This window comes from Acytostelium subglobosum (genome assembly GCF_000787575.1).
Source record: "Acytostelium subglobosum LB1 DNA, scaffold: scaffold8, whole genome shotgun sequence".
NCBI lineage: Eukaryota > Evosea > Eumycetozoa > Acytosteliales > Acytosteliaceae > Acytostelium > Acytostelium subglobosum.
In genome coordinates, this window is record NW_012236525.1 from 402,312 (window position 1) to 426,657 (window position 24,346).

At 43.8% G+C, this 24,346-nt stretch overlaps 11 protein-coding genes across 11 annotated transcripts; 7 read left to right on the forward strand and 4 right to left on the reverse strand.

The window, feature by feature from the left end:
• Positions 1-384: 384 nt before the first annotated feature.
• SAMD00019534_045410 (hypothetical protein) lies at positions 385-618 on the reverse strand (the record flags this gene model as incomplete). Its single annotated transcript, XM_012900031.1, has 1 exon — positions 385-618. One exon carries the CDS (start codon positions 616-618, stop codon positions 385-387), a length of 234 nt encoding a protein of 77 aa, XP_012755485.1.
• A 904-nt stretch (positions 619-1,522) lies between these two features.
• On the forward strand, positions 1,523-2,485 carry SAMD00019534_045420 (hypothetical protein; the record flags this gene model as incomplete). Its single annotated transcript, XM_012900032.1, has 1 exon — positions 1,523-2,485. The coding sequence occupies one exon, from the start codon at positions 1,523-1,525 to the stop codon at positions 2,483-2,485; it is 963 nt and encodes a 320-aa protein (XP_012755486.1).
• Positions 2,486-3,514: 1,029 nt separating this feature from the next.
• On the forward strand, positions 3,515-3,847 carry SAMD00019534_045430 (hypothetical protein; the record flags this gene model as incomplete). The annotated part of the gene is made up of 1 exon (XM_012900033.1): positions 3,515-3,847. The coding sequence occupies one exon, from the start codon at positions 3,515-3,517 to the stop codon at positions 3,845-3,847; it is 333 nt and encodes a 110-aa protein (XP_012755487.1).
• A 1,289-nt stretch (positions 3,848-5,136) lies between these two features.
• SAMD00019534_045440 (hypothetical protein) lies at positions 5,137-6,299 on the forward strand (the record flags this gene model as incomplete). Its single annotated transcript, XM_012900034.1, has 3 exons — positions 5,137-5,649; positions 5,745-5,922; positions 5,992-6,299. 3 exons carry the CDS (start codon positions 5,137-5,139, stop codon positions 6,297-6,299), a joined length of 999 nt encoding a protein of 332 aa, XP_012755488.1.
• A 469-nt stretch (positions 6,300-6,768) lies between these two features.
• SAMD00019534_045450 (hypothetical protein) lies at positions 6,769-8,136 on the forward strand (the record flags this gene model as incomplete). Its single annotated transcript, XM_012900035.1, has 1 exon — positions 6,769-8,136. One exon carries the CDS (start codon positions 6,769-6,771, stop codon positions 8,134-8,136), a length of 1,368 nt encoding a protein of 455 aa, XP_012755489.1.
• Positions 8,137-8,246: 110 nt separating this feature from the next.
• SAMD00019534_045460 (hypothetical protein) lies at positions 8,247-12,226 on the reverse strand (the record flags this gene model as incomplete). Its single annotated transcript, XM_012900036.1, has 8 exons — positions 8,247-8,593; positions 8,660-9,565; positions 9,651-9,981; positions 10,049-11,064; positions 11,146-11,421; positions 11,487-11,592; positions 11,662-11,888; positions 11,986-12,226. The coding sequence occupies 8 exons, from the start codon at positions 12,224-12,226 to the stop codon at positions 8,247-8,249; spliced, it is 3,450 nt and encodes a 1,149-aa protein (XP_012755490.1).
• A 684-nt stretch (positions 12,227-12,910) lies between these two features.
• Positions 12,911-13,808, reverse strand: SAMD00019534_045470 (hypothetical protein; the record flags this gene model as incomplete). The annotated part of the gene is made up of 3 exons (XM_012900037.1): positions 12,911-13,003; positions 13,319-13,567; positions 13,695-13,808. The coding sequence occupies 3 exons, from the start codon at positions 13,806-13,808 to the stop codon at positions 12,911-12,913; spliced, it is 456 nt and encodes a 151-aa protein (XP_012755491.1).
• Positions 13,809-14,106: 298 nt separating this feature from the next.
• On the forward strand, positions 14,107-16,099 carry SAMD00019534_045480 (hypothetical protein; the record flags this gene model as incomplete). Its single annotated transcript, XM_012900038.1, has 5 exons — positions 14,107-14,481; positions 14,547-15,388; positions 15,482-15,733; positions 15,813-16,017; positions 16,082-16,099. 5 exons carry the CDS (start codon positions 14,107-14,109, stop codon positions 16,097-16,099), a joined length of 1,692 nt encoding a protein of 563 aa, XP_012755492.1.
• A 548-nt stretch (positions 16,100-16,647) lies between these two features.
• Positions 16,648-17,996, forward strand: SAMD00019534_045490 (hypothetical protein; the record flags this gene model as incomplete). The annotated part of the gene is made up of 2 exons (XM_012900039.1): positions 16,648-16,902; positions 16,971-17,996. 2 exons carry the CDS (start codon positions 16,648-16,650, stop codon positions 17,994-17,996), a joined length of 1,281 nt encoding a protein of 426 aa, XP_012755493.1.
• Positions 17,997-19,507: 1,511 nt separating this feature from the next.
• On the forward strand, positions 19,508-22,297 carry SAMD00019534_045500 (hypothetical protein; the record flags this gene model as incomplete). The annotated part of the gene is made up of 3 exons (XM_012900040.1): positions 19,508-19,928; positions 20,082-20,876; positions 21,111-22,297. Coding segments are annotated over 3 exons (2,403 nt in total), but the record flags the coding sequence as incomplete, so codon positions are not given.
• Positions 22,298-22,582: 285 nt separating this feature from the next.
• On the reverse strand, positions 22,583-24,082 carry SAMD00019534_045510 (hypothetical protein; the record flags this gene model as incomplete). Its single annotated transcript, XM_012900041.1, has 3 exons — positions 22,583-22,742; positions 22,826-23,707; positions 23,790-24,082. Coding segments are annotated over 3 exons (1,335 nt in total), but the record flags the coding sequence as incomplete, so codon positions are not given.
• Positions 24,083-24,346: the final 264 nt, after the last annotated feature.

Below are 24,346 nucleotides of genomic sequence, written 5' to 3' on the forward strand. Positions count from 1 at the left end.
TTGTGTTGGTTGTCCGTGGAAACACGGAAACACGGAAACACGGAAACACTGAAACACGGCGACAGGAAGTATTTGGAAGGGAACCATTTATTATCATAATTAAATTTTAACCATCTGGATTACACTAATCAAACATATACTATTGTTTGGAATAAAGAGTTAATGATTGTTCGATGATTGGGTCGCTCACTCGCGGACTCAATCAATCGCGACAACATTAACTAACTAACTTACCATTTTAGAATTGAAGTCTTGTTGAAGTTACTTCAAAGGTTGCGCGGGATATGTGGCTGCACTTGATAATATATAGGCAACAACAGTGAACATTAGGAGTTGGGGGATTGGACACAGTATATGTCATGTGATGCAACATGACATATGCACTTAATGCATCAAAGAGATAACATCTCCTTGCTCAATACCGCAAGTGTCAATGGTCTCATTCTCGTTGTCCAATGGGAGCAACGAACCGTCAAATGCCAGGTTGAAGTTGTAGACACTCTCGTGGCTAACCTCAGACACAGTGTGATACAACTGGTACAATCTGTCCTGGGTGTCCACCTGGACTGGGAACTGGTTTCCCTTTTGTGACTTGACGGTGAGTGTAATGATTGCCATTCTTTCTATATATGTTTATTATATATTATTATATATATGTTTGTTTGTTTGTTTTGTTATTATCTGTTATTGTTGTACAAGTATATTTGAGTATTGGTAACAATGAATATATAATGAATGGAAAGGATGTCTGGGCTGGAGAATGGTTTGGTAGGGTGGGAGATGGAGCAAGGGAGGTGTCAACGTCGACGTTACCTCAACGAGAAGATGAGGTAACTATTGTTCGCGTTTTTTACTCGTTTTCTTTTTGTTAAATTACAGGTTGATGAGATGGAAGCAGACATTCCATCTAGATTGTCGGGGTGATTCCAGCCTGATCAGGAGAAGTGTTAACATCTTGAGGTGAGAGTGTGTTTGTGGTCATGTGATTGATTGCTTGGCAGTGCATCACCAGATTTAAGTAAAGTAATTGTGGGTAATGTGGTTTGTGTGAGTTGTCGTTTCGTATGTTGTTTGTGTGAGTCATAGGAAGAGATGTAGGTCATTGTTTGACTATCTTCATGTGACAAACTCACATACAGACAGACAGACAGACGGAAGAAGAAGTAAACAGTTGTAGATGAATACTTTATCGGTACCGCAGCAGCAGCATCGACAAAGACATGTATTGTACTTTGTCGAAAGCGACACTTACAATGCGCTGTCGCATCATCAAACCAATATTGAACATATCATTATACAGTCGATGACGACACTAGATGACGACGACGACCATGAATTTAGGTCAGCTATCACACTCAACATATGCCTATTCCATTGTCCCTTAGTTAATGTATGTTAGGTGTATACGGACATTGAACATCCTCTTCGGATATACACCCTGAATTCTCACTAACTTACTTTGATTGATTGATTGATTGATCGATCATGTGATGCATGTCCATGCGACTAGTCAACTAAATCTATGATCGATTGGATTGGGCGATACTATGAGTTGACCAACCATGCTCTTGCTAAATTCAATGTACATCTACTCAAGATTGATTGCAATGTGTTACTACCATCACTTCAGTTAAAGGCCGTTGGTAGCGGTGATGGCAGTGATGTTGCCGGTGGCCCAATCAACAACAACAATAATACACCGATTATTAATGCTCTGTTATCAAGATTCGAACGTGGCTCGATCAATGCCATCTACATCACATCAACACATACTCAACTACAGATCAATGATATTATGGCACACAACAGTTCACGCTATGGAGGCATCACAATCACTTTGCTCGACAATCACGCCATCCCCTTTGGTTGGAATCATGTGAATGACAGTCAGGACCATGATGAGTCTCAGCCAACTGAGCCCAAACAAACAATGGATGAAGATGATGATAATAATGTACATTATGACAATGTGTTTGCTGGAGGCTTCTTTGATTACCTCCACAGCGGGCACAAGTACTTCTTGTCAGTTGGCGCATTGTTGTCCAATCACTACTTCCTTGTGACAGTGTTGCAACCGAGCGACACTGCATCCTCTACCAAACACAAGCAACATCTGATGCAACCTTTGGACACACGTATTAGACAGGTCAAACAGTTCATGGAACTATTCCATCCATATCATCAACACATTGATATTGTGCCCAATCAGAGATGCTCAGAGATTGGACGATGTCCATTGGTCACGAGACAATGTGGACCAAACGACGCCATACTACTCATCGAGGAGAGTGTGTCTAGTGGCGTCAAGATCAACGATTTCAGGCGGCGAAATCAACTTGCACCTTTACACGTATATAGAATCCAAGAAATTTCATCTGGGCGCACTCCCATGGCATCACCTACCACCAGTCCACTGTCATCTCCCACCAAGCTATCCTCATCCATCATCCGCACTATACTCGATGAGGAGGATCCAATGGCCTAAGTCGCACTATTCCACCAAGGACGGTGTTGTTGCTGTTGGAAGTGAAGTGCCAGTCAGTGATTGGAATCATTCCACCAGCACCAATTACATGGCTCATTGATTGTGATCAATCACCTATTCACATTATTCACTCCATCATGGTTTGGACATAGGCAAAGACTCCAGCAAGAGTCCAAGGATGACCATCCCGGGTGATGTAGTGGTCAGGAAGTATGGTATGTCACGTGATACTTGATTGACATTTGTTAAATTTCGCATAGATGTATTAAGCTAATGTCAGTGTTACAACCATAACAACAACACACTTCGGTGTAGTTGACTGTCATAGACGACGTATCCCCCTTCACCTCTATCAATCATTGGGCATGCCCAATAAAAGACTGTCGCGCGTGCAACACATTGGCAACAAACACCCAACCCCAAACGACAAAGTTGTTTTTGATTGAATGACACTTGTGTCACTTTCCATTATGACCTCCTAATCCCAATCAACATTGATGAATTCATATAACATTGACATCATATGATTCGGGAAACAGACCTACCTTCTAACAGACTCCTTGTCAACACTGTTTGACAGGACTTGCTTGCAGCATAGATAGATATTTGGTAATCTCGATGTTTGAAAGAATGAATGCATGAAGGTATGAATAAGGTAGGTCACACGCACTATCTTAAGTGATTGATTGACATTCGCGTCCCACCACCAACACGACCACGACCACTCCCAGGTCCTACACATTGATTTTGATTGGATCGGATTGGACCCTCCCCTTAGACCCTACGTTTGGACAGGCCTAGGCCCATGTAAAGGAGGTGTGATATAACCATCCCCTTCGTCTTCTTTTAACTTCCATAGGCAATAACCAAATCACTAATACTGCTTCGGATGGTAGCGAAATTTGAAGTGGACTCACTGTCAATCGTTCGCTATATATTGTGAACAGCTGTTCACATTCCATTTCATCTTCAGTCTACAACTACATAGTCTAAAGTCTTCAACACATACTCATAAATACTTATAACATAATGTCCTTCAAGTCTACTATCTTTGCTTTGATTGCCGTCCTCTGCTTCGTTGGTCTGGTCTCTGCCATGTGCAACAAGATGGCCTGCCCACCAGTCAGCCGTCTGAACTGCTGGCACAACGGCGGAAGATTCTTCCGCAGCGACATTACCTCTGTTGAGCCAAAGCACTGCTGTGACGTCTGCCTCTACCAAGGTGAGATCGACTCCTACTGCAACTCCACCGTCACCCTCGAGTGGTTCGACCAGAATGCCCGTGGATACCTCGCTGGTTGCCTTGAGGATCATGCCGTCTGTGTCATGAACCAGAACAAGTGTTTCCCATACTTGAACTAAAGTGTTAGAACTAGTGTTCTACCCATTCATTCATTCATTTATTCTTAATAAATCACTTCAGCGATCACCGTGACAGTAATACTGTCCACCTTATCAAACTTACAATGTATCTCTTTCATTCATCCTTCACTCAACTAAAGAACATAACATAACAACTAACTTTGAAGAGATGTCTCGAAACACATGTGTTGTTAATTTATTAGTATTTGTTCTTGGAAATGTATATAGATAGAGATATTCAACATAGTTGTGTAATAATAATAATTAGGAGTACTACTCTTCATCATCTTTTGTGGTCTCCTCAAAGTAGGTATCTAGGACAATTTGACGACGCTCCTTGGTATCGGTCAAGGCTTCGACACAATCTTTTCTCGTGGGGAACTCGTCGGTAGAACTTGTTATCTTCTGGGCCATCTCTTGTAGTTCCTTGAGTTTATAGCTACGAAGTAGTTTGGACTTCATTGACTTGATGGTCATGGGACTGGTAGAATCCTTCTTCTTTGGCGCTGGGGCTTTAGAGTCAGTAGACTTTGATGTTGTAGCTGTTGTTCTCGACTTTGTAGATGACATTATTTATATATATATTAAATGGAAAGGTATAAATATATATCTTTTATTTCTATTATGTTATTTCCTCAATATATGGTCAATGAATGTTTGAATGAAGTAAATAATGATGAAGTTATATTGGTATATATCTTAATTATACCACATGATTAATCTGGAAACCATTTATAATAAAGTATTTCTTAATAATAAGTATTATTCATTAGATTATTAATAAAAGTTTAATAGGTTTATTAGATTTCTTATGAAGTTCATTTGAATTATATTTAATAAACCAATAATAAATATATTTGGATAAACACTGATATATATAATTAGATATTTACTATACTAGTGTATTTTATAAGTATAACTACCAATATCGATCGATCAATGTTCCAGAATAAAAAATGGACAAGATAGTGTGGACTTTGAGAGTCGACGGGATGTGTGGGTTGAAGCATGACCCAAACGATTCAAACACACTCTGGGATGGGAAGAAACACGAAACAATCTGCTGATGAACAACACTCACAATCATCATCATTATGCATTCATTCAATTGAATTGTACATTGTAATTATATATATAATACTCTAGTGGACACAATCATCATCAACATTAACAACAACAATCATTCGATCGAATCACAAGTGTGACGACACACTTGAATATCTAATCAATCAATCAATAACAAAGATACATATACATATATATATTCATTGATATTATATAGATAGCTCATGCCTACACAGCCACCTCAGCCTAATACATTACAATGGAATAGTACCATTAGTAGTGGACCGGCTGTTAGGTCATCAACAACAACAACAACACCGACGGCAGTTGACCCATCATCACATGCACGTCATTTGAACCCAAAGATGATAGAGATGATATCAGGTTGTGGCGCAGGCGCCATGGCCTCATTGGTCACCACTCCTCTGGACGTTCTAAAGACAACGATACAGGTGCGATCAAATGAACACATTGGCGTGTGGCGTACTTTTAAAGATCTGGTCGGGCGAAGTAGTTGGCGAGCTCTATACATCGGCTTGAACCCGACACTCGTCGGACTGATACCATCTTGGTCGATCTACTTCCTCTCCTACAGCTTCTTCAAGACGTCGCTCGCCAAACACACTGGCCTCGATGAGGCCAATTCCTTTCCTCTGCACATGATGGCCGCCATGAGTGCTGGTGCTACAACATCCACACTCACCAATCCCATCTGGGTCATCAAGACTAGATTAATTGTAAGTCATCAGTTCAGCATCAAGTATCAGGTTCCATCATGTCAACGTGACACTGACACATTCATTCAATCGATCAATCGTTCGACCAATCATAGACACAAGAGATGTCAGGACGACAGAAACAGTACTCTGGCATTATTCAATGCTTTCAATCGATATTAAAGCAGGAAGGCGTGGCAGGACTATATAAGGGTCTTGGACCCAGTCTATTAGGTTTGATACATGTTGGAGTACAACTACCATTGTACGAACGATTCAAGATCATTATAGAGAGTGAGTACCTTGATCAATCAATCATTCAATCAAGTCGACTAACATATGTCATTGTTAAACAATCAATAGAGAGGAAGAAGACACCGTTGACAACGATGGATATTGTAATAGCATCATCGACGAGCAAGATGATTGCAAGCATAGTGGCGTACCCTCATGAGGTACTGCGTTCACGACTTCAAGATAGCTCACCAAACTCACCGCATAACTATAAGGGTGGCCTGTTACAGAACTTCAAACAGATCGTCCAACAGGAGGGCGTGCGTGGTCTCTACAAGGGCATGGGCGTCAATCTGATAAGAGTGACGCCAGCTTGCGCCATCACATTTGCCACGTACGAATACATTAAGAAGCAGTTGACTGGCAGTCCGAGCTGAGTGATGCATCATCTCTTATATAATATATTACAATAACAGGATCAAGTAATCATTGATTGATTGGCCATTGTATTTGATGATGGTGTTAATGCCAAGACCATTATTATTTTGCACTCAAGTAAACTTTGTTGGGTTCCATGGTAATCGCCAAGTGTTATATTGGTAGATTGATTGATTGTCGTTCTGTCTTAACTAATGTTTATCATTGTCAATATCTTTGGGTACCAAACTGATCAAATAGTTTTGTGTGTTAAGGAGTGGGTTTGATGATCACAAACCACAGTTGTACAAGTAACGGAAACACACACATTCATTTATGATCAAACACACACACTCACATCACGAATGATTGTTCATTTTGCTTTAGCCATTGATAGTGCAAAGAGATAATAGATAACTATATATAACAACAGAGGTAGATAGATAGACAGATATAGTGTTCAACAATCAATCAATCAATCCAATCAATATGACATCACAACAGTTGAATATTATATTGAAGTCGTTCAGTGACTTGAGTGAGAAGTCGTTGCGACAGACTGTTGCACTGTTCAAACCACACGACGATGTCGCAGAGATAAACAAAGCGGAGCGAGGCGAGTTGGTGTCCAGTATGAAGTCATTGATCTGCGCCGAGACCTACTCATTCATGTTGGACAGCGCATTGGGCTTCACAGATATCTTCTCCAAGCACTTCAACGTGCCCAACAACAAGGTGCTCGAGCAGCTGACCGCCACGGGCCTCGCTGCCAGTCTCGAGAAGCTGTCCAGCGACAGTCTGCTCGCCGTCTTCAAGCTGCTCTCACTCGAGAGCGACGACGAGCCCACCGAGAACCTGCCTCGTCAAGAGAAGATGTCGAGAATCGAGGAGGAGTGCTTCCTGCAGGGTGTCAACAAGCTGCTCAGCAAGTTGGATCAGGATGTGTTGAAGAGCTACTGCAAGGATCTCAAGCTTACATTTGACGGCAACGACAAGGCCAAGAACGCAGAGGAACTGATGCGAGTGATGTTCAATCTCACTGACGACGAGCCTCCCGAGATCCCCATCGCCGGCCCACCTCTCCCCGCACAGGGCAAGACCAAGAAGGCGCCGGCGGCGCCCAAGAAGGCGACCACCAAGAAGGTGCCGGCAGTTGCAAAGAACAAGCCAGCGGCCACCACCACCACCACAAGATCAGCAGCAGCAGCAGCAAAGCAGACAGAGATCGACGTTGACGATGACGAAGAGATTGTCTCCAGCACCACAAGAACAAGAAGGGCAGCAGCAGCAACTACAACAACTAAGAACAACAATGGCAATGGAAAGAAGAGTGGTGAGGCGACGAGCAAGAGGGTCCGACTGCCTGTGCAAAAGTATGAGGACGAGACCGCCGCCGCTTCAGCAGGTGGCAACAAAAAGAGGAAACAGGTGGATAGCGATGTCGAAGAAGACGACAACGATGACAACAACGACGAAGAAGAAGAAGACTATGGATATAATGACAAACGAGCAAAGAGTGCCTCTACACAATCAACCATCACAAGTATGGGCGGCTACTATGATAAGGGCCGCTTTGTATCACCGCCGATCAGCAAGATCGTCCAGGGCGTGACGGCACTGGACCTGCATAACAACTACAACCTGGAGCCACTGCAGGAGTTCTGCAAGCTCAATGACATCCCGTGCGTATCCATGAAGAAGCAGCAGCTGACCAGAGTCATCGTTGCATTCCTGGATTACGGCGTGAAGCCCGAGCCCAAGAAGCCCAAGCTCACCAAGAAGCAGCGAATGGAGATGTTGGCGCAGAAGAAGCTGGCAGCCAAGTCATCTGTCAACGATGAGAATGGCGACAATTGAACGATCCCCCAAAGACCCAGGGATCGTTCATTGAGCACTCCCCAAACCATAGAGTAAACAGATATAGGTCATGTACACATACTACACACTCCTCTCTCGCGAGTCTTTCTTTATTCTTGTGGCTGCTCTTGTAACAGATACTCAATGTTGCGTTGGATGATGGCCTGTGTGACTGGCGGGCACTTGGCCTTGCCAATGCGCTCCAATTGAGTGATGGTCGCCGGATTCTTGTAGCCAAAGCGTCCAAAGCCTGGGAATCCAAAGCGGAACACCATGCTCATTGGATGAAGTGGATTGTCTGGCTGTGACACAAGGCTGGCCTTCCAATCTGAATAGTCCACTTGTTTGAGTGGTCTCATTGTAGAGATACCCGTACACAGATCATCCAAAGATACTGAAGTCTCATTGATGATATGGAACACCTTGATATTGCTGGCCACGGCAGTATTGTAGTTTTCTGATTGGAGTGCCAATGAGACTATTGATGAACTGGCCCAGTTGACGGGCGACAGATTGAACATACCGCCACCACCTCCAATCGTACTCTCGATGAGTGGATAGGCAGACATGTGTAGTATACCCTTGAGTAGTAGCCTAACAAAGTCATTGGGGTTGTCAACACCAGTGGCAGAATTGGCATATACAGTGGCCGGTCTAAACATTAACACGGGTACACCTCTGACCTGCGCTTGTTTGACCAGTTGCTCAGCAATCAGTTTGGACTGATTATAACCGTTCATCATGTCAAGGTTATCCAATGTTGGTGTGCTGGCCTCGGTGATCACTGAGGATCTGTCTGAGAATGTGCCAATGGTTGATACATGTGCCACACGGATGATGTAGCTACCAGCGCAGGCCAGTCTAATAATCTCTTGTGTGCCAAGCACATTGGTGGCCTTCATGTTTGGATATGGGATGACCATGTTGACAACTGCACCATTATGTAGAATTAGATTGACTTGGTTGGCCAGCTGAGTGAATGCATCAATGGACAGTCCGAACAGTGGTTGATCCAGACATCCAAGGACTGGTATGATTCGACTTGCCTGCTGCTCGGTCAAGCTCAGTTTGTACTTGTTGAGTAGATTGATCAGTCTATCCTTGGCCTCCTCCATGCTGGAGGTACCTCGAACGAGACAATGGACCTTGTCAACACCTTGTTGTGAGAGCAACTCATACAGAAGGAATGATCCCAGGTATCCTGAAGCTCCAGTCAAGAACACATTGTTGCCAGTGGTTCCATTCAAAGGTGCTAAACTCTTTCCATTGATCTGTATAGTGTCATCCAACATCATCTCCTTGGTCCAATCAATGAATGATGTTTGAACATCCACCTCTCCCATATTCTCCTTTGCCATCTTGGCCAAAGTCTCCAAGTTATTGTTGTTGTTAAGTATAAATGCTGGCGAAACAGTGATGTTTGCTTTCTCTGTTGTTCATGATTGGACGATGTGTAAGTAACTTGTTTGATTGATTGGATGGCTCGATGGCTGGGGAATGTTGACATTGCTTACCCTTTAGCAAGTTTGATAATCTGATGGCACCAAGTGAGTCACCTCCAATGTTGGTGAAGGTCAGCTTGGACATATCAATGTCACTGGCTTGTTGCGAGTCAACTCCAAGGATCTGTCTGAGGTAGGTCTCCACCAGTCCTCCATTGTTTGAATCATCACGTAGTCCAACTTGAATGGAATCAATAGTGTCATACATTGTATTAATTCTCTCCTTGTAGAATTGATACAAATGATTCCTACTATACTTTCCAGATCCAGTCAACAAGTGATTGTCCACAGTCCACACAGTATTGTCAATGGCAATAATCTTTGGTATCTCATAGTTGGCCAACTATAACATGATTGAGTGAGTGAGTGAGTATAGTGAGCGAGTGAGGTATGGACGTTGACTGACTTACCTTGATCTCAGTTGCTATCCTTTGGATCTCCTTCATTACGATGTTCTTGAGTGGCAGACAATTGTCTTTGTCTTGGATCGTCGACTCATTGGTGATACCATGTTGCTCGAGGACACTCTTGCGTGGCATTACAACGGCCACAAGGAACGTCTTCAATGTGTTGCCATAGATGAACATCTGCTCGATTAGGTCACTGCCCAGGAAGTGGTTTTCCAGAGGCTCTGGTGCGACAAACTCTCCATTGCTTAGTTTGAAAGCATTCTTCTTTCGATCGATGATCTTGATCTTGCGTGGACCCAGTTGCTCGACAATATCGCCTGTCTTGAACCATCCATCCTCTGTCCTCGAGTCATTGGTAAGCTGATCATTGCGGTAGTATCCTGAGCTCATTGTTGCCGACTTGACCACAAGCTCACCCCTGGGGTTGGGCTTGTCTTCTGGCGAGTATCCAAACTCTGGCACTGGCTCCAAACGGAATTGGATGTCCTCTGCAACGTATCCATCTACAAATATTCCAATGGCCTCGCTCAGACCATAAGAGTTGGCTATTCCAGTCTTTGGCCAACATCTCCTCATGAAGTTCATGACATCCTCGGATGTGGGCGCACCTCCAGTGACAATTGAGCTTACACGATTGCCCAACACTTGTGAGAACTGCTTGACAACCTTCTCCTCACAGTACTCTCTACTGCTCAGTGGGTGTGACTTGGTGAACTGCTCCAACTCACTCTGGTATTGAGAGTAGATTAGGTTCCACATGCGTGGCACTGCCCAGAAGATGTGTGGTCGCAGCTCCTTGAGGTCGTCGAATAATGACTCCATACTGCCTGAGAATATACCAATCTTTGCACCATGATACAGCATCTTGTAATCAAATCTGCGCTGTGAATGTGACAGTGTGGCGAAACTGAGTGATGTGCCTGGATACTCGATGAATGACTTTGTGATCGACTGATTGAACTCTGAGTCCTTGATGATCACTCCCTTTGGAAGTCCTGTACTTCCACTCGTGTAGGCTGATCAAAGTGAGTGAAAGTGTGAGTGAGGGTTAGGGCTGGAATCATCCCATGACGATCCAATCTATCAATCAAACATACTTAGACTGAATATCTCGTAGGATTGAATTGGATTGTGATGTACATCCTTGACCTTGTATCCACCAGTGATCATCTCTGACAGGCGACGGAAGGTCACATTGTTTGGTATTCTTGATATGACATCCTGGTCCAGAGTATCCTCCATCTGAACGATCAACTTGATACCCTCATACTCCTTTGCAACCAATATATCCACAAGCAATGGTAATACACTATTTGATATAAACATACATGATGTCTCAGAGTTGGACAATGTCTCCACCAATGTATCATGATCTAATAGGGCCAAGTTAGGAATGATTGATTGAGTAGGTGAGAGAACATGATATTATGGTACTCACTAACTTGATGATGAATTGGCACAACTGGCATGCCATACCAGAGACAGGCGAGATCAGCACAATACCATTCATAACAGTTATTGGCGCATATTCCAACGAACGACCTCTAATTGATTGATTGATTGAGTGATGGTAAGTAAAACAAGTTATTGGAAGTATCCAAGTGATAACTTACCGATGGTATCAAACTGACTAATGACCTGCCCAACATCTCAGTCTCCTCTTGGAATAGCTCATATGTCATCCAGACAAACTCTGCAAGTCCGTATGGATGCTCCTTTGAAATAGGGACCTTCCTCCTTGTTCCAATACAATGTCTATCCTTATGATCTCTAAATGAGTTCCTAAGTGAATGATAAGTTGTCTCTCCAACATTGGACAATGCCATCGCCAGTTGTGACTCTAGAGAGTTTGGTCCAAAGTTAGTTAGTATGAATGTTTGGATGGATGTGATTGGAATGATTCCATTCAATTTGATTGATTTGGATGATGATCGTACTTGTCTCAAGAGTGAATCTATGTGGTAGGGGAGCAGTGTCGGCATGATGATAACCAAGTGCCTTTTCATGTTTACGGATCAATGCCAATCTTGCCTCTTCAATGGCCTTGTCATCTTGATCGACATTGTTGGATTCCAATGATGATGTTGATGATCTATCTGGAGTCTTGTTGGACAATGATTCATTGTATTTTGTATAATACTTCTGATCTTTTTGCCAACACTTCTTGCAAAGACTCATTTCACGACATTCTGAACAAACATATCTCTCCTGTCCCAATTGCATCTGGCTTGTACAGCCAATACAAAAATATGTGGCCACTACATTATTGGATGCTGTTCATTCATTCATTCATTCATTACAGTGAGTAAGTTAATTTGGACAACAAAGTCAATCAATCAAACATACAATCCGACTTTTCCTCTTTGAGTACATGTTTCAAAGCGGACATCCTTGATTTGATTGAGTCCAATAATCCTGTCATCTCTCTATTATTATTATTATTATTCTATTTAATATGTATATAACTATTAATTTACTTTATGATGTATCGTTTGTATGAATGAATGAAGGTATGAATGTAATTAATGTCAAACCGTTGATCGAGACACTGAATCGACAAAAATAGTTTGATGAGAGATATCTCAAAATGGTCTAATTTTCATCGAAGTCAATGAGTTGGAAGAGTGTGATTGTTGGTGCAAGGTGGTATTGTTTGTGTGGTTCATTCCGTGTTCTTTCATTGTGATTGGTCATTAACAAGATCAGAATGACAACATACCCCAGGGCACGTTAATGAATGAGTTGTCAATCGATGCAGACTCGACTCTGGTCTGGTCGATATTATGATATTATTTTTGGTTTAGGCTGAATAGCTTATATCTAACTCCTCTACAATTTATTTAATGGGGCGGACCTGTTGGTTTACTTTCTCTTGTTGGCAACCTGCTTCTTGGTGCGGGCAACGTTGGCAGCCTTAACCATCTTTCTAACCTCGAGAGCAACCTTGTGGTTGACCTATATTATAGTTTGATTTGATTGATTGATTGATTGATGATGTTAACAATTGTTCGATATTCATTCATTCATTAATGATCGTGCGAGTTGTGATGTTGCTGAGGTTGTTGATGGATTCCTGTCAAACTCAAAGTTGATCATGTTCGCGATAAGTTCGTTCCCAAACACAAATCTGTACTAAATGTACTCGAGTAGTCTGTCGCTATTCAATCGAAATCAATCCGTATTGGTGTGCTGTCGCTGTATGTATCAACCGAACCTGCTGCTGCTGCTGTTGTTTGAATGATTGTGTATGTAATGTATATCGATACTTACGACCTTCTTGGCGATGCGAGCCTTGAAACGCTCGAAATCGGTGGAGGCAGCCTTCTTCTCATGAGCAGCGACGGCCTTGACAAGACGGAGTCCGCTGATCTTGGTGTCGAGATCGGCAGCCTTGATAGCCTTGTTGAGGGTACCAGTGCGAGCACCTCTCAAGATGTTGAGCTTCAACTTGGACAGAGAGATCCACTTCAAGTTGATGACGTGACGTGGGACACCGGTGGATGGACCGTGAACCAAGACCTATAGTTGTTGAATGATCGATGATTAGCTAATCTGTGTTTCTGTCGATGATGCTGATGCTGATGCCTGCAGTTGGATGATAGATTGATTGATTGATCGCGGATAGAGAGAGAGATAGATGACGTACTCTGTTTTGATCGAGGACATCGAGGATGATGGCAGTCTTGTTTCTGAAGGCGCCAAAGTTGATGAAGACGACGCGTCCAATCTCAACGAACAAAGTGTACTTGCTAACCAACATTATTGGATTGTATAGGATTCGGTATTAGGTATGAGCTGATAACGAGTAAGCTTGGCGATACATCTAACTCAAAGACGAGGTTAGGTGGTCCCTCGCGCACCCATCTTCGCAAACACTCTCATTTCCATAAAACATGAAAAAATTCAAATTTAATTAATATCCAATAGAGTAACGTTATCAAATCAGAGTTCCAGATTGAGCGATCTTCATTTACCCCACTCCATCATTCACAATGTCAAAGGGATGGTCCCTCATTCAAACTTGTTGTTGAACTTAATAATAACTCATGTAATAAGTTATGGCAATGACAGGAGCAAGAGTTACACATAATGGTGCCAACAATAATAATAAACCAAGTGTTGGCAATAGAGGCAGCATCATTGGTAACCCTGCAGGAAGATCACATGGTACATCAGGGTCATCAGGGTCATCAGGATCATCATCATCAACAAACAAGACTGGTAATAGGAGTGGTAGGAATAGGGATGATGATACAAAGTCATTCATCACATCTTGGTTGTTGAACATTGCATCATCAAACTTTGTATTGGACACTCTGTTGGTAGTTGTCATGCTCGTACATCTCTCAATGTGTCCCTACACCAAAGTAGAAGAGAGCTTCAATCTACAAGCCATGCATGACATACTATACCATCAGACTGATCTTGACAATGTATGTACCCTGCCCTGCCCTTGCCCTCACTCACATCTCACTAACAATCAAACAATCAAACATAGTATGATCACCTTGAGTTCCCTGGAGTTATTCCTCGTAGCTTCATTGGCGCATTGTTGGTGTCGACGTTGTCGTATCCATTCGTTTGGTTGTCACAGTATTATATGCTTTGGAATAAGTTGGCTAGTCAGTATGTGGTGAGGGCTGTGCTGGGACTGCTTGGCATCGCTTCGTTGTCATTCATGCGCAGATCAATCGCTCGTCAATTCGGTAGAGACACTGCTGTCGTCTTCACACTGGTCTTGCTGTCACAGTTTCATCTGCTCTTCTATCTCTCGCGTCCACTGCCCAACATCTTTGCATTGGCATTGGTCACTCTGGCCTATGGCTGTTGGCTGCGCGACAAATACTCTTCAATGGTGGCCCTGTTGACCGTCAGCATCTTTGTATTCAGGAGCGAGGTGTTGGTGCTGGCGGGTCCAGTCGTCCTGGCGCTGCTCGTTACCAGACGACTGTCATTCCTGCGCTTCGTACTCATTGGAGCGATCACGGCCGCATTGGCCATTGGCGTCAGCGTGCTGGTCGACTCATACTTCTGGCGACGAACACTCTATCCCGAGATGGAGGTGTTCTTGTTCAACACGGTGGAGAATCGCAGTCATGAATGGGGCACGATGCCATGGCACTGGTACTTTAGCTCAGCACTTCCTCGTGCGCTACTCCTTTGGTTCCCCGTTGGATTGATTGCGCCCGTAATCGTTGAGCGTCGTCGTCTCACACCATTCATACTTCCAACACTTCTCTTCATCATCCTCTACTCCTTCCTCCCTCACAAAGAGCTTCGATTTATCATCTATGTCTTGCCCATCCTATCCATGTCAGCATCAGTACTCATTGCCAAAGTGTAAGTTATTCAGTTCATCATCCATGATGGGGATAGTTCCACTCACTCACTCATTCACTCACTCAATCAATCAATCATTCCCGATCACTTTAGGTTCCGACAACTTGGAAAGGGAACAATGTACAAGTTGATGGCATTGGGCTTCGTGGCGGCAATTGTGGCCAATGCAACGATATCAGCAGGCTTCTTGTATGTGTCCTCGTTGAACTATCCAGGTGGACATGCATTCACCCGACTTCATCAGGTTGAATCGGGTCGTTTAGATCAACCACTCAATGTACATATCGATAACCTTGCAGCCATAACAGGTGTAAGCAGATTTGGTCAACTATCATCAAAATGGACGTAAGTATCCCAACATCCATCATCAATCATCCTCTCCATAATCCATTACCTAACTTTGTTTGTTTGGAACTTATTGTAGATACTCAAAGAAAGAAAGAGATGTTGAATATTTGGACTATGACTTATTGATCGCACCGAATAGAACAGCATCAGAAGATGGTCTTGGCTTTAATACAAAGGATAGTGTTTCGGGCTTTGTCAAGCTCCAACGAACATCATCTCCACCCTACATTCAAGTGATCCAGGAGGAACAACTATTCATTCTTAGCAAAAAACCACAACAAGTAAACTAGTGATCAATCACTTTACTTCATTTCTATTCACCTCACTACATCAAATACATAATAGGCAATACCTGTTAGATGAGTGATGATCATCACTCTCTCAATTACCCTTCATCACCTCACTCACTCTCTTGTCCATCAAGTCAACAAACACACACACTTCCCAAGCTAACCAAACCACGCTCACTCATTCATTCAAACATTCAATCACACTCACTCATTAACAAACAAACAAGAATGAGTGATTGACCAAAGGGATGCGTATGATTAGGGATGCGCATTTCCATTTGCCCCTAACTGGCAATACAACAACAACAATAACAACAGCCAACAGCCAACAGTATAAACAAACACTATATACTTCCTGTCATATTTAGAAGGAATCGTCTATCCTCCCTTGTGTGTTTGGCCAACACTAAACAGGTAGGCGTACTACACATCTATAATGCATTTGTTTGTTAATATATGCTCTGGACGGAACTGAACTGAACTGAACTGGATTGGGAATGGACTGTTCACCTTCAATCTGTCCATCAATCAATCAATCCATCTCAACCAATCAATTAATCAATCAATCAATCAAAAATAATTATATATATTATATAGTTTACTAAATTATTATTATTTAGAATGATGAAGTTGGCATTATTAACAACAACATTGTTGTTGGTATCAGTTATAAGTGGAGAGATATTATCTGGACAATTACAGACTAATGATAATTGGTACCTATTGGACAAGTTTTGTTTGACTGAAGAAGACTCAACATTCATCGTCAATGTTGATTTCTCAAAGACACCAAATGCCAGTCTACTCCTCTACTCTGACCTCTCCACCAACTGGGGCACAATCGAGAGTTATCCATACTCATCATGTTACACAAGAGTAAGAGAGTTGACCAAGTTACCTTGTTATAACAATGTTGAGACTAATGTACCATTCAATTCAATTAGTTGAGGTCAGTTAGTACAACTATAAATATAAATACACCAGAGTTGATGGGAAAGTCATTGGACGTTGGCCAGAAACGTGATAGATGGTGGTATCTTGTCTTTGCCAACTGTGGATCAAATGATGGCAGTGACTTTATAATTGATATCCCATCATACTCGATTATAATGAAGAATGGAGGTGATTCGTTCAACTCTATCATCTCGGCAGACCAGCAGAACATCCCTCACGCACAGATATTCTTTATTATCTTCTTCTTCATCCTTTTGGTCGTTACTATGATCAATATTGTATTCCTTGTACAACGTAACTTGGAGTCAAAGGTGATGAAGTTGTTCTCTGTAGTGCTCCTGTTCAAGATCCTGGCCCTATTCGTTTGCCTCACCTATTGGGCATACTTCTTCCATCAAGGCTATGGTATGGATGCTATCAACTTGGCTGGTAACACCATTGACCTCGTATCAAGATCATTCTTCATTCTCTTGCTCCTCCTGGTTGCACAAGGATGGACCATCTCTCCATACTATGGTGGAATGGGTACTAAAGTGATTGCCGCTGGAGTATTCTTTGTCATCCTCATCCTCTCAATCTGCATCTACCTGATCCCCAACGTCACCACCATGCCAACAAGAATGTACATATTCTTCTACGATACCATCCCTGGTTACGCACTAATGGCCTTCTTCCTGGCCATCATGATCTACTTCATGGTCCTGTCACGCTCCACCTACATCAAGCAAGTTGATCACATCAAGAAGAAGTTCTTCCTGTTCTTTGGCGTGACTTTCACATTCTGGTTCCTTATGCTACCAATCAGCGTTGCCTTGTCTCACTTCTTGGAGACTTGGGTTCGCCAAAAGACCGTTGTAATCTTCAACCTCTGTGTTGACAGCATCTTCTTCCTGATCATCACGGTCTTGTTCCGCGCCTCAAAGACCAACCCATACGTCCACATCCTCAACCTCGATCAACAAGAGAAGGGTGTCCGTCTTGATGACAAGGGATACCAAGGTGAGGCCTCAGCCTAATCATCAATCCAATCATGTTTGTAAACATGATCCCCAAGTGTTATCTCTACCCTATATACATATACCAACCATAAAGTACTATCTATCTATTCCGAACTACAACTCATACCCTTTTCGTTGTACTTCTGTTCACTCTTTCCTACATTTCGCCAGAGTTGGTAGTGAGTTGTCGTCATCAATCAACTTCACAAGGATGTTCCAAGACGTGTACTGTTGACAATACTATTATGATGGAATGGATATTGACACCATGTCTATTTGGATATTGGAATGCCCAAATTGAGTAATGGTCGTATTGGTATAACGTGTTGGTATAATTATCAATCCCTTGTTTGGATGTATTTGAATATATGATTGATTGATTGATTGTGAGTGTGATGGTGTGGACAATAATAGCAATCAATCACAATCAATCAATCAATCTAAATATATATTACACCCAACTAGTTGATTCAATCTTAGATTCAACCATTGACCATTATTCCATTGTCTACTATGATCACTCTTTGTCAACTTGGATGATGAATGTACGAGTATAGTTTGGACATCAACTTCACCAATCAACGATGAACTTGAGGCTATTATTAATCATTTGTCATTTTTGTTGTTGGTGCTTGTGTGTGTGTGTGTGTATGAAGAAGTAGTAGTAGTACATGTAGGATATTGATTTGTATCTGTTTGATTTGTATAACTGTAGGGGTGTGTGATATTATTATCAATCAACCCCCAAACACACACTTGCAACAACAGATCCATCAACACACACACTAGACAACAACCAACCCACCCTTTGCGATGGGAGAAGGGTAGTGCTAGCTGAGGCAACGAGGTTGTTGGTGGACATCCTTCTAGCTCTGGCCTGGCTGGCTGGATGGATGGATGGTTGTTTGTGTTGGTGTTAATGGGAAAGGGAAAGATACACACAAACACACAGATACATACTTACCTTCATACATCCATCCACTGTTTGATATTGGACAACAACAATAACAACAACAATAACAACAACAACAACAGTATTAGCAGTAGCAAGAGAGCAATAGCAGGTTCAGGGACAGTGCACTCAGAAGAAGAAGAGGAGAGTGTAGTGTAGTGTAGAGTGAGAACGTCAATGATGATGAGGTGATGTGTGAGTGCGTGTCTTTCCTGATTCTCCCTTGCTTGCTGTCCACTTCCACTCCACTTCCACTCCACTTCCCAATTCAACTACCAATCAAACGATACTACACCTACTTCCTACGACCCTTACCTTACCTTACCTACCTACCTACTACATCAACGTATCTTTAGTCTTTTTCCTAATCGATAGCCAAGGTTTAGGAAGAATATACCTTTACCCTTCTTCAAGTTCAAGGAGGAGGAGAGCGAGAGAACTAGAGCGAAACACAGTGACTGAGTGAGCTGTAGGTATCGATCAAACATCCATGGCTGTTCAACAAGTTAGTCTAACAATCACAGGCAACACATAACAACAGCAGCAGTTAGAGACACACATAATGGACATTGACGCTAAATTACAAGAAAGGCGGAGACAGAGAGAAGAACGACGTATTAGAGAGGAAGAGGAAGAAAGACGACAGGAAGAGGAGAGGAAACGAAAGGAGGATGAAAGGAACGATCGCAAGTTGCAGCGTGAGCGTGAGAGAAAGGATCGCGAGGACAAACAACGGCTCGAGATGGAAATGTGTCTCAAAAAGGCCGAGGACGAGCGACAGGCGCGCCGCGAGGAGCGAGAGCGAAAGAAGAAGGAAGATGAACGTCGTCTGGCCGAGGAGGAGGAAAAGCGTCGTAAGGAGCGCGAGGACCGCGAGCGCCGAAAGAAGGATGAGGATGAAGAGCGACGTCGCAAGCAGCGTGAAATCGAGGAGGAGCGCAAGCGATTGATGGTCCAGCGCGAGCTAGAGCATTCCAGTCAATCAATCAATTCAAAGAGCAGTGTTGTCAGCATCACTGCCAGCATCAGCAGTAGCAGCGGCATCAACAGTCCGAGCAACAGTGGCCTCAGCAGCAGTAGCAGCGGCAGCAGCAGTCCAAGAAGTATACTAATCAACAAAAGCTCCGTCTCGGTGGCGGCGTCAACAGCAGCGGCGACGACGCCAAAGAAACCCACGCCCAAACAGATGATTGAGAAGATACTTCAAGGTTGCAGCAAGTCCAACAATCAATTGACAGCGACTGGCAACGAGCCAGTGATCAACGTGCTGTTCACGGACGAGTTGAGGGAGGAGGTCATGGACCTGGTCCAGTGCGGCTTCAAACCACTCTGCGAATACCTCTCACTGCCCGAGTCCATCCAGACAATGATGCAGGTTGTGGTCGACGTGCCACTCTGCACCCAGGTGTACGCCGCGAGACAGTCTTTGATCCAGGGCACAGCCTCGCCGGAGCTGAAGAACGCCTATGCACGCCTATCCACCTCGTTCGAGATTGTCAAGGGCGCGATCATCACAGTGCCACGCATCATCTGCGAGCCCAGCAACTACTCCATCCTGGACACACTGTTTGGCGTCATTGATTACCAAGAGCTGCCGACGGCCAACATCCAATCATTCGTCGATCTGATAACATCGCTGCTGGGCAAGAAGAAGGAGCTGCTACAATACGTGTCGGAGCGACGTGACACTGTGCTCCAGTCGCTCATGCAACACATTGCGTCGTCCAACATCATCGACCTCCTGCTCAAGATGATCGACGTCGAGATGCAAACAGTTGGCAACACCACAACCTCCTTCTTGAATGTATTCAGCTCTAGCACTCCTGCCTCGGGTGCGGCCGCCGCCTCCAAGGACAAGCCATCATGGACAAACCACCTGACGCCATACCTCATACTTAAGCTCAACGAGATATTCAGCGTCGAGCGCTCAGGAGACCTTTTGGAAAGTGAGATTGACAACATCACGCGACTCATCACCGAGGTCATCAAGAAGTACTCCAAGTCCAAGATTGCCCATCAGTTCTTTGTACAATCATTCTCCAACACGCTGCTCAAGAACGCCTTCAAGGTCGTGCTGGAGAATGACCTTGTCCGCTTCACGCCCTCCTGTTCCATCCTACATCTTGTGGCCACAATGATTGAGTACAGCTCCATAACAACCAATCAACAACAATCCCAAGACATGGCACCTATCATTGGAATGTTGTTCAAACCAATCATTGTTCTAAATGATGGCCGAGAGATGACCACAATTGAAGCCGTCAATGATATCATGTCGATGCCAGGTGGCTACTCTGAGCCCTACGGCATGATCCGACTCAAGTGCCTCAGTGTCATACAGGCCATGGTCAAGGTGAATGTGCCCAAGCTGGACCAGGCCATTTGGGAGAGTGGCATCATGAAGAAGTGCGTCAACATCTTCTTTGAGTACGAGTCAAACAACATTGCCCATAGCGCCATCGAGTCCCTGATTACACCTCTAATCCAGCGCAGTCTTGGCTCTGATGACGAGGAGTTTATGTATCATCTACTCAAAGACTGTGGCTTTGTCAAGCGCACCGTAGAGGTCCTCCTCGCCTCTACCCCATCCATCCCAGTGGCAGCTCCTGTGCCAGTACAAGAGAAGAAGGAGTCTCCTGGCACCTCATCCAACAAGTCGGTACGGTTTGCCGCTGATGGCGCTGATGTGGTTGAGGACAACTTCTCACTGCAGAAGAAACCATCGACCAAGATCAGGAGAAGAGTATCCTTTGCTGGTGGTGAGTCCGAGGAGGACAAACTACCAAAGAGAGAGAACTCGCTCGAGAATCTGTTCAAGCGACCCACGAGTACTACAGCGTCTGAGCAACAGGACGACAAAAAGAAGAATGGCTTGACCAAGCCAAACTCTCTGAGCGTGGAGATATGTGGCGCCGACACCGAGGTTGTCCTGTCTAAGCTCTCCATTCACGACTCTTCAAATCGACTTGTGAATGGAACCAACAACAACACCAAACAACATTGTAACACTAGTAATGGATCCTCCTCCTCAAAGCAGGGACCGCAGCAACAGAAGAAGGTTTATCAGAATATTGGACACATCCTGTCGCTATGTATAGAGGTCACGCACATTGTCAACAAGAGCAAGAATCAATTCCTGCGCGACATTGTTGACGAGTGCTGTGGCGACGGCGACTCTTGGGACCAGGTAGTCGTGCCCAGGCTCAAGAAGGAGATATCATACAGGAACAACAAGCCTGTCGGAACCGTATCCATGCGCAAGAGCAAAGGCAAACCAGTCCTTTTCGAAACGGAAGACATACAGCCAATGACTGAATCGGGTGTCCCGATCGCTCCGACAGAGACCTCGTCCAAGTTCTTCTTCTAGTATACCTACCTACATCCTTTCTCACTTCCTTCTTCCCCTCCTCCCTTCACTCCATACCAATGGACCAGATGGTCCTAACTGCGCCCCTGCTGCTACTCTTGCAGTGGACAACCTTCCACCAATACTCTACCGCACCCTATTTATTCAAGCCACAATCATCACCTTCACCGCCACCATCCATATCAATAAAGTATTATTACTACTTACCTAACATTCCATCGTTGATCGACTCATTGATTGATTGATTGATTGATTAGCACCTCTGCCAGCTGATTGATAAACACTTTATTTCTCGACGGTGACAAGTTGCTCTGACAGCATCTTCCTTTCCTTGACCTGTCCCTTGCTGTGCTTGATAACGTTCTCCTCCTTCCTCTTCTTGGCTTGATGCATGACGTTCTTCAAGAAACGCTTCTTGTAAATAGCCTTTGGTACTCTTCGATGTCTGTTACATTGTTGAGAAAGAGTTTGATTGATTGAGCGAGAGTTAGAATGTGATTGGAATGATTCCATGGATTGGTAACTTACTGTGCAATTGTCTTGATCTCTGGTATCTCCTTGAACTTATCCTTTAGTTTGTCGCTGTATTCCAGTTGCTCCTTCTGTCTGTGTGCGATCATACCCATTGGCATTGATGCCTTGCTCTTCCAGATACGAATGTTCATGTCGTCACTACCAGACATGACAAACTTGGTGTCGGCGGTGAACAGCACCGAGAAGATGTGCTGCATACGATTGGTGAAGTAGACCTCTCTGCTGTTGTACGAGTCGGTCGAGAAGATACGGATGGTCTTGTCGTAGGAGCCCGTGACAAACTCGTCGCCTGTCGGACTGTAGTCAATGTCGAGCACGGAGCCAACGTGGTCGCGATGCAAACTGATTGCTCTCTTGAGATTCCTGATGTCGTATTGGTAGGCGTTCTCGTCCTCGTTGGCCAGGGCGATCACGTAGGCCTTGCGAGGGTTCCAAGAGGTGGCGTTCGATCGCATCTTGGTGATGAGCTTCTGAACAGCCGAGTTGGCGCGAATGTCGTACAGAATGACCTCGCGATCACTAGTGCATGCAGCCAACAGGTTGTTCTCGATGGGATTGAAGCGAACACGTGTGACTGACGCGTGGCCCCATGTCAGACGCTGCATTGGTGTGGATCGCGTCTGGTCCCAGATCGAGACGTCGGTGCCAGACGTGGCGAATGTGAGCGAGTTCAACTGATGATCGATCGATGTGAAAGAGTGTTGACCTTTGTACACTGTTGTCGCTTCCCTCTTCTCGCATGTATAGTCAGGTGGAGTCAAGTCCCACAACTTCACAGTCTTATCCTCTCCACATGATAGTATACTGTTTCCATTCGGTGCAAATGACAATCCTCTAACGAATCCATTATGTGATAATATATTAGCTGTCTCCTTCCTATTGATTGATTGATCGTTAGTTAGTATGAATAACATGAATGATTGATTGATTGAATGAATGAATGAGTGATGATATGTACAATGTTGATAGATTCCATAGTTTGATTACACCATCGCATGAACCTGATGCAAAGCAGTTGACTTGGTTGGGATGACGAGTCATCGAGAAGATACCATCGGTGTGACCAGTGAGTGCTGCTACGAATGGTTTGGCAAAGACCTTGTCCAACTTTACAGCATTTAGTGCTCTAACATATTCACGAGGTCTCTCAAATGGATGAACCAAAGGATCTAAATTACGTTGCATCTTCCTAACATCTGTACTCAACTCCTTTGTCTGGTCCTCTTCAGACCTACTAATAACTTTGATTTTCTATATTCGTTTGTTTGTTTGTTTGTTTGTTTGGTTGGTTAGGCTGTGCGAGAGTGCGAGCGACTTCATCAATCATACCATTGTATGTATATATATGTATAAATAGATTGATTGTTGAGAGTTTGACTTAGAACATAATAATTGAAGTGATTAGGAGTCGTTCGTTTTTATGTCTTTGTTGTGATTTGGTGTATTTATTTCACCTCGCGAGTCAAAACAGTGCCAAGCGCCAAATCGAAATTTTCGACAAGTATGAAGTGAGAG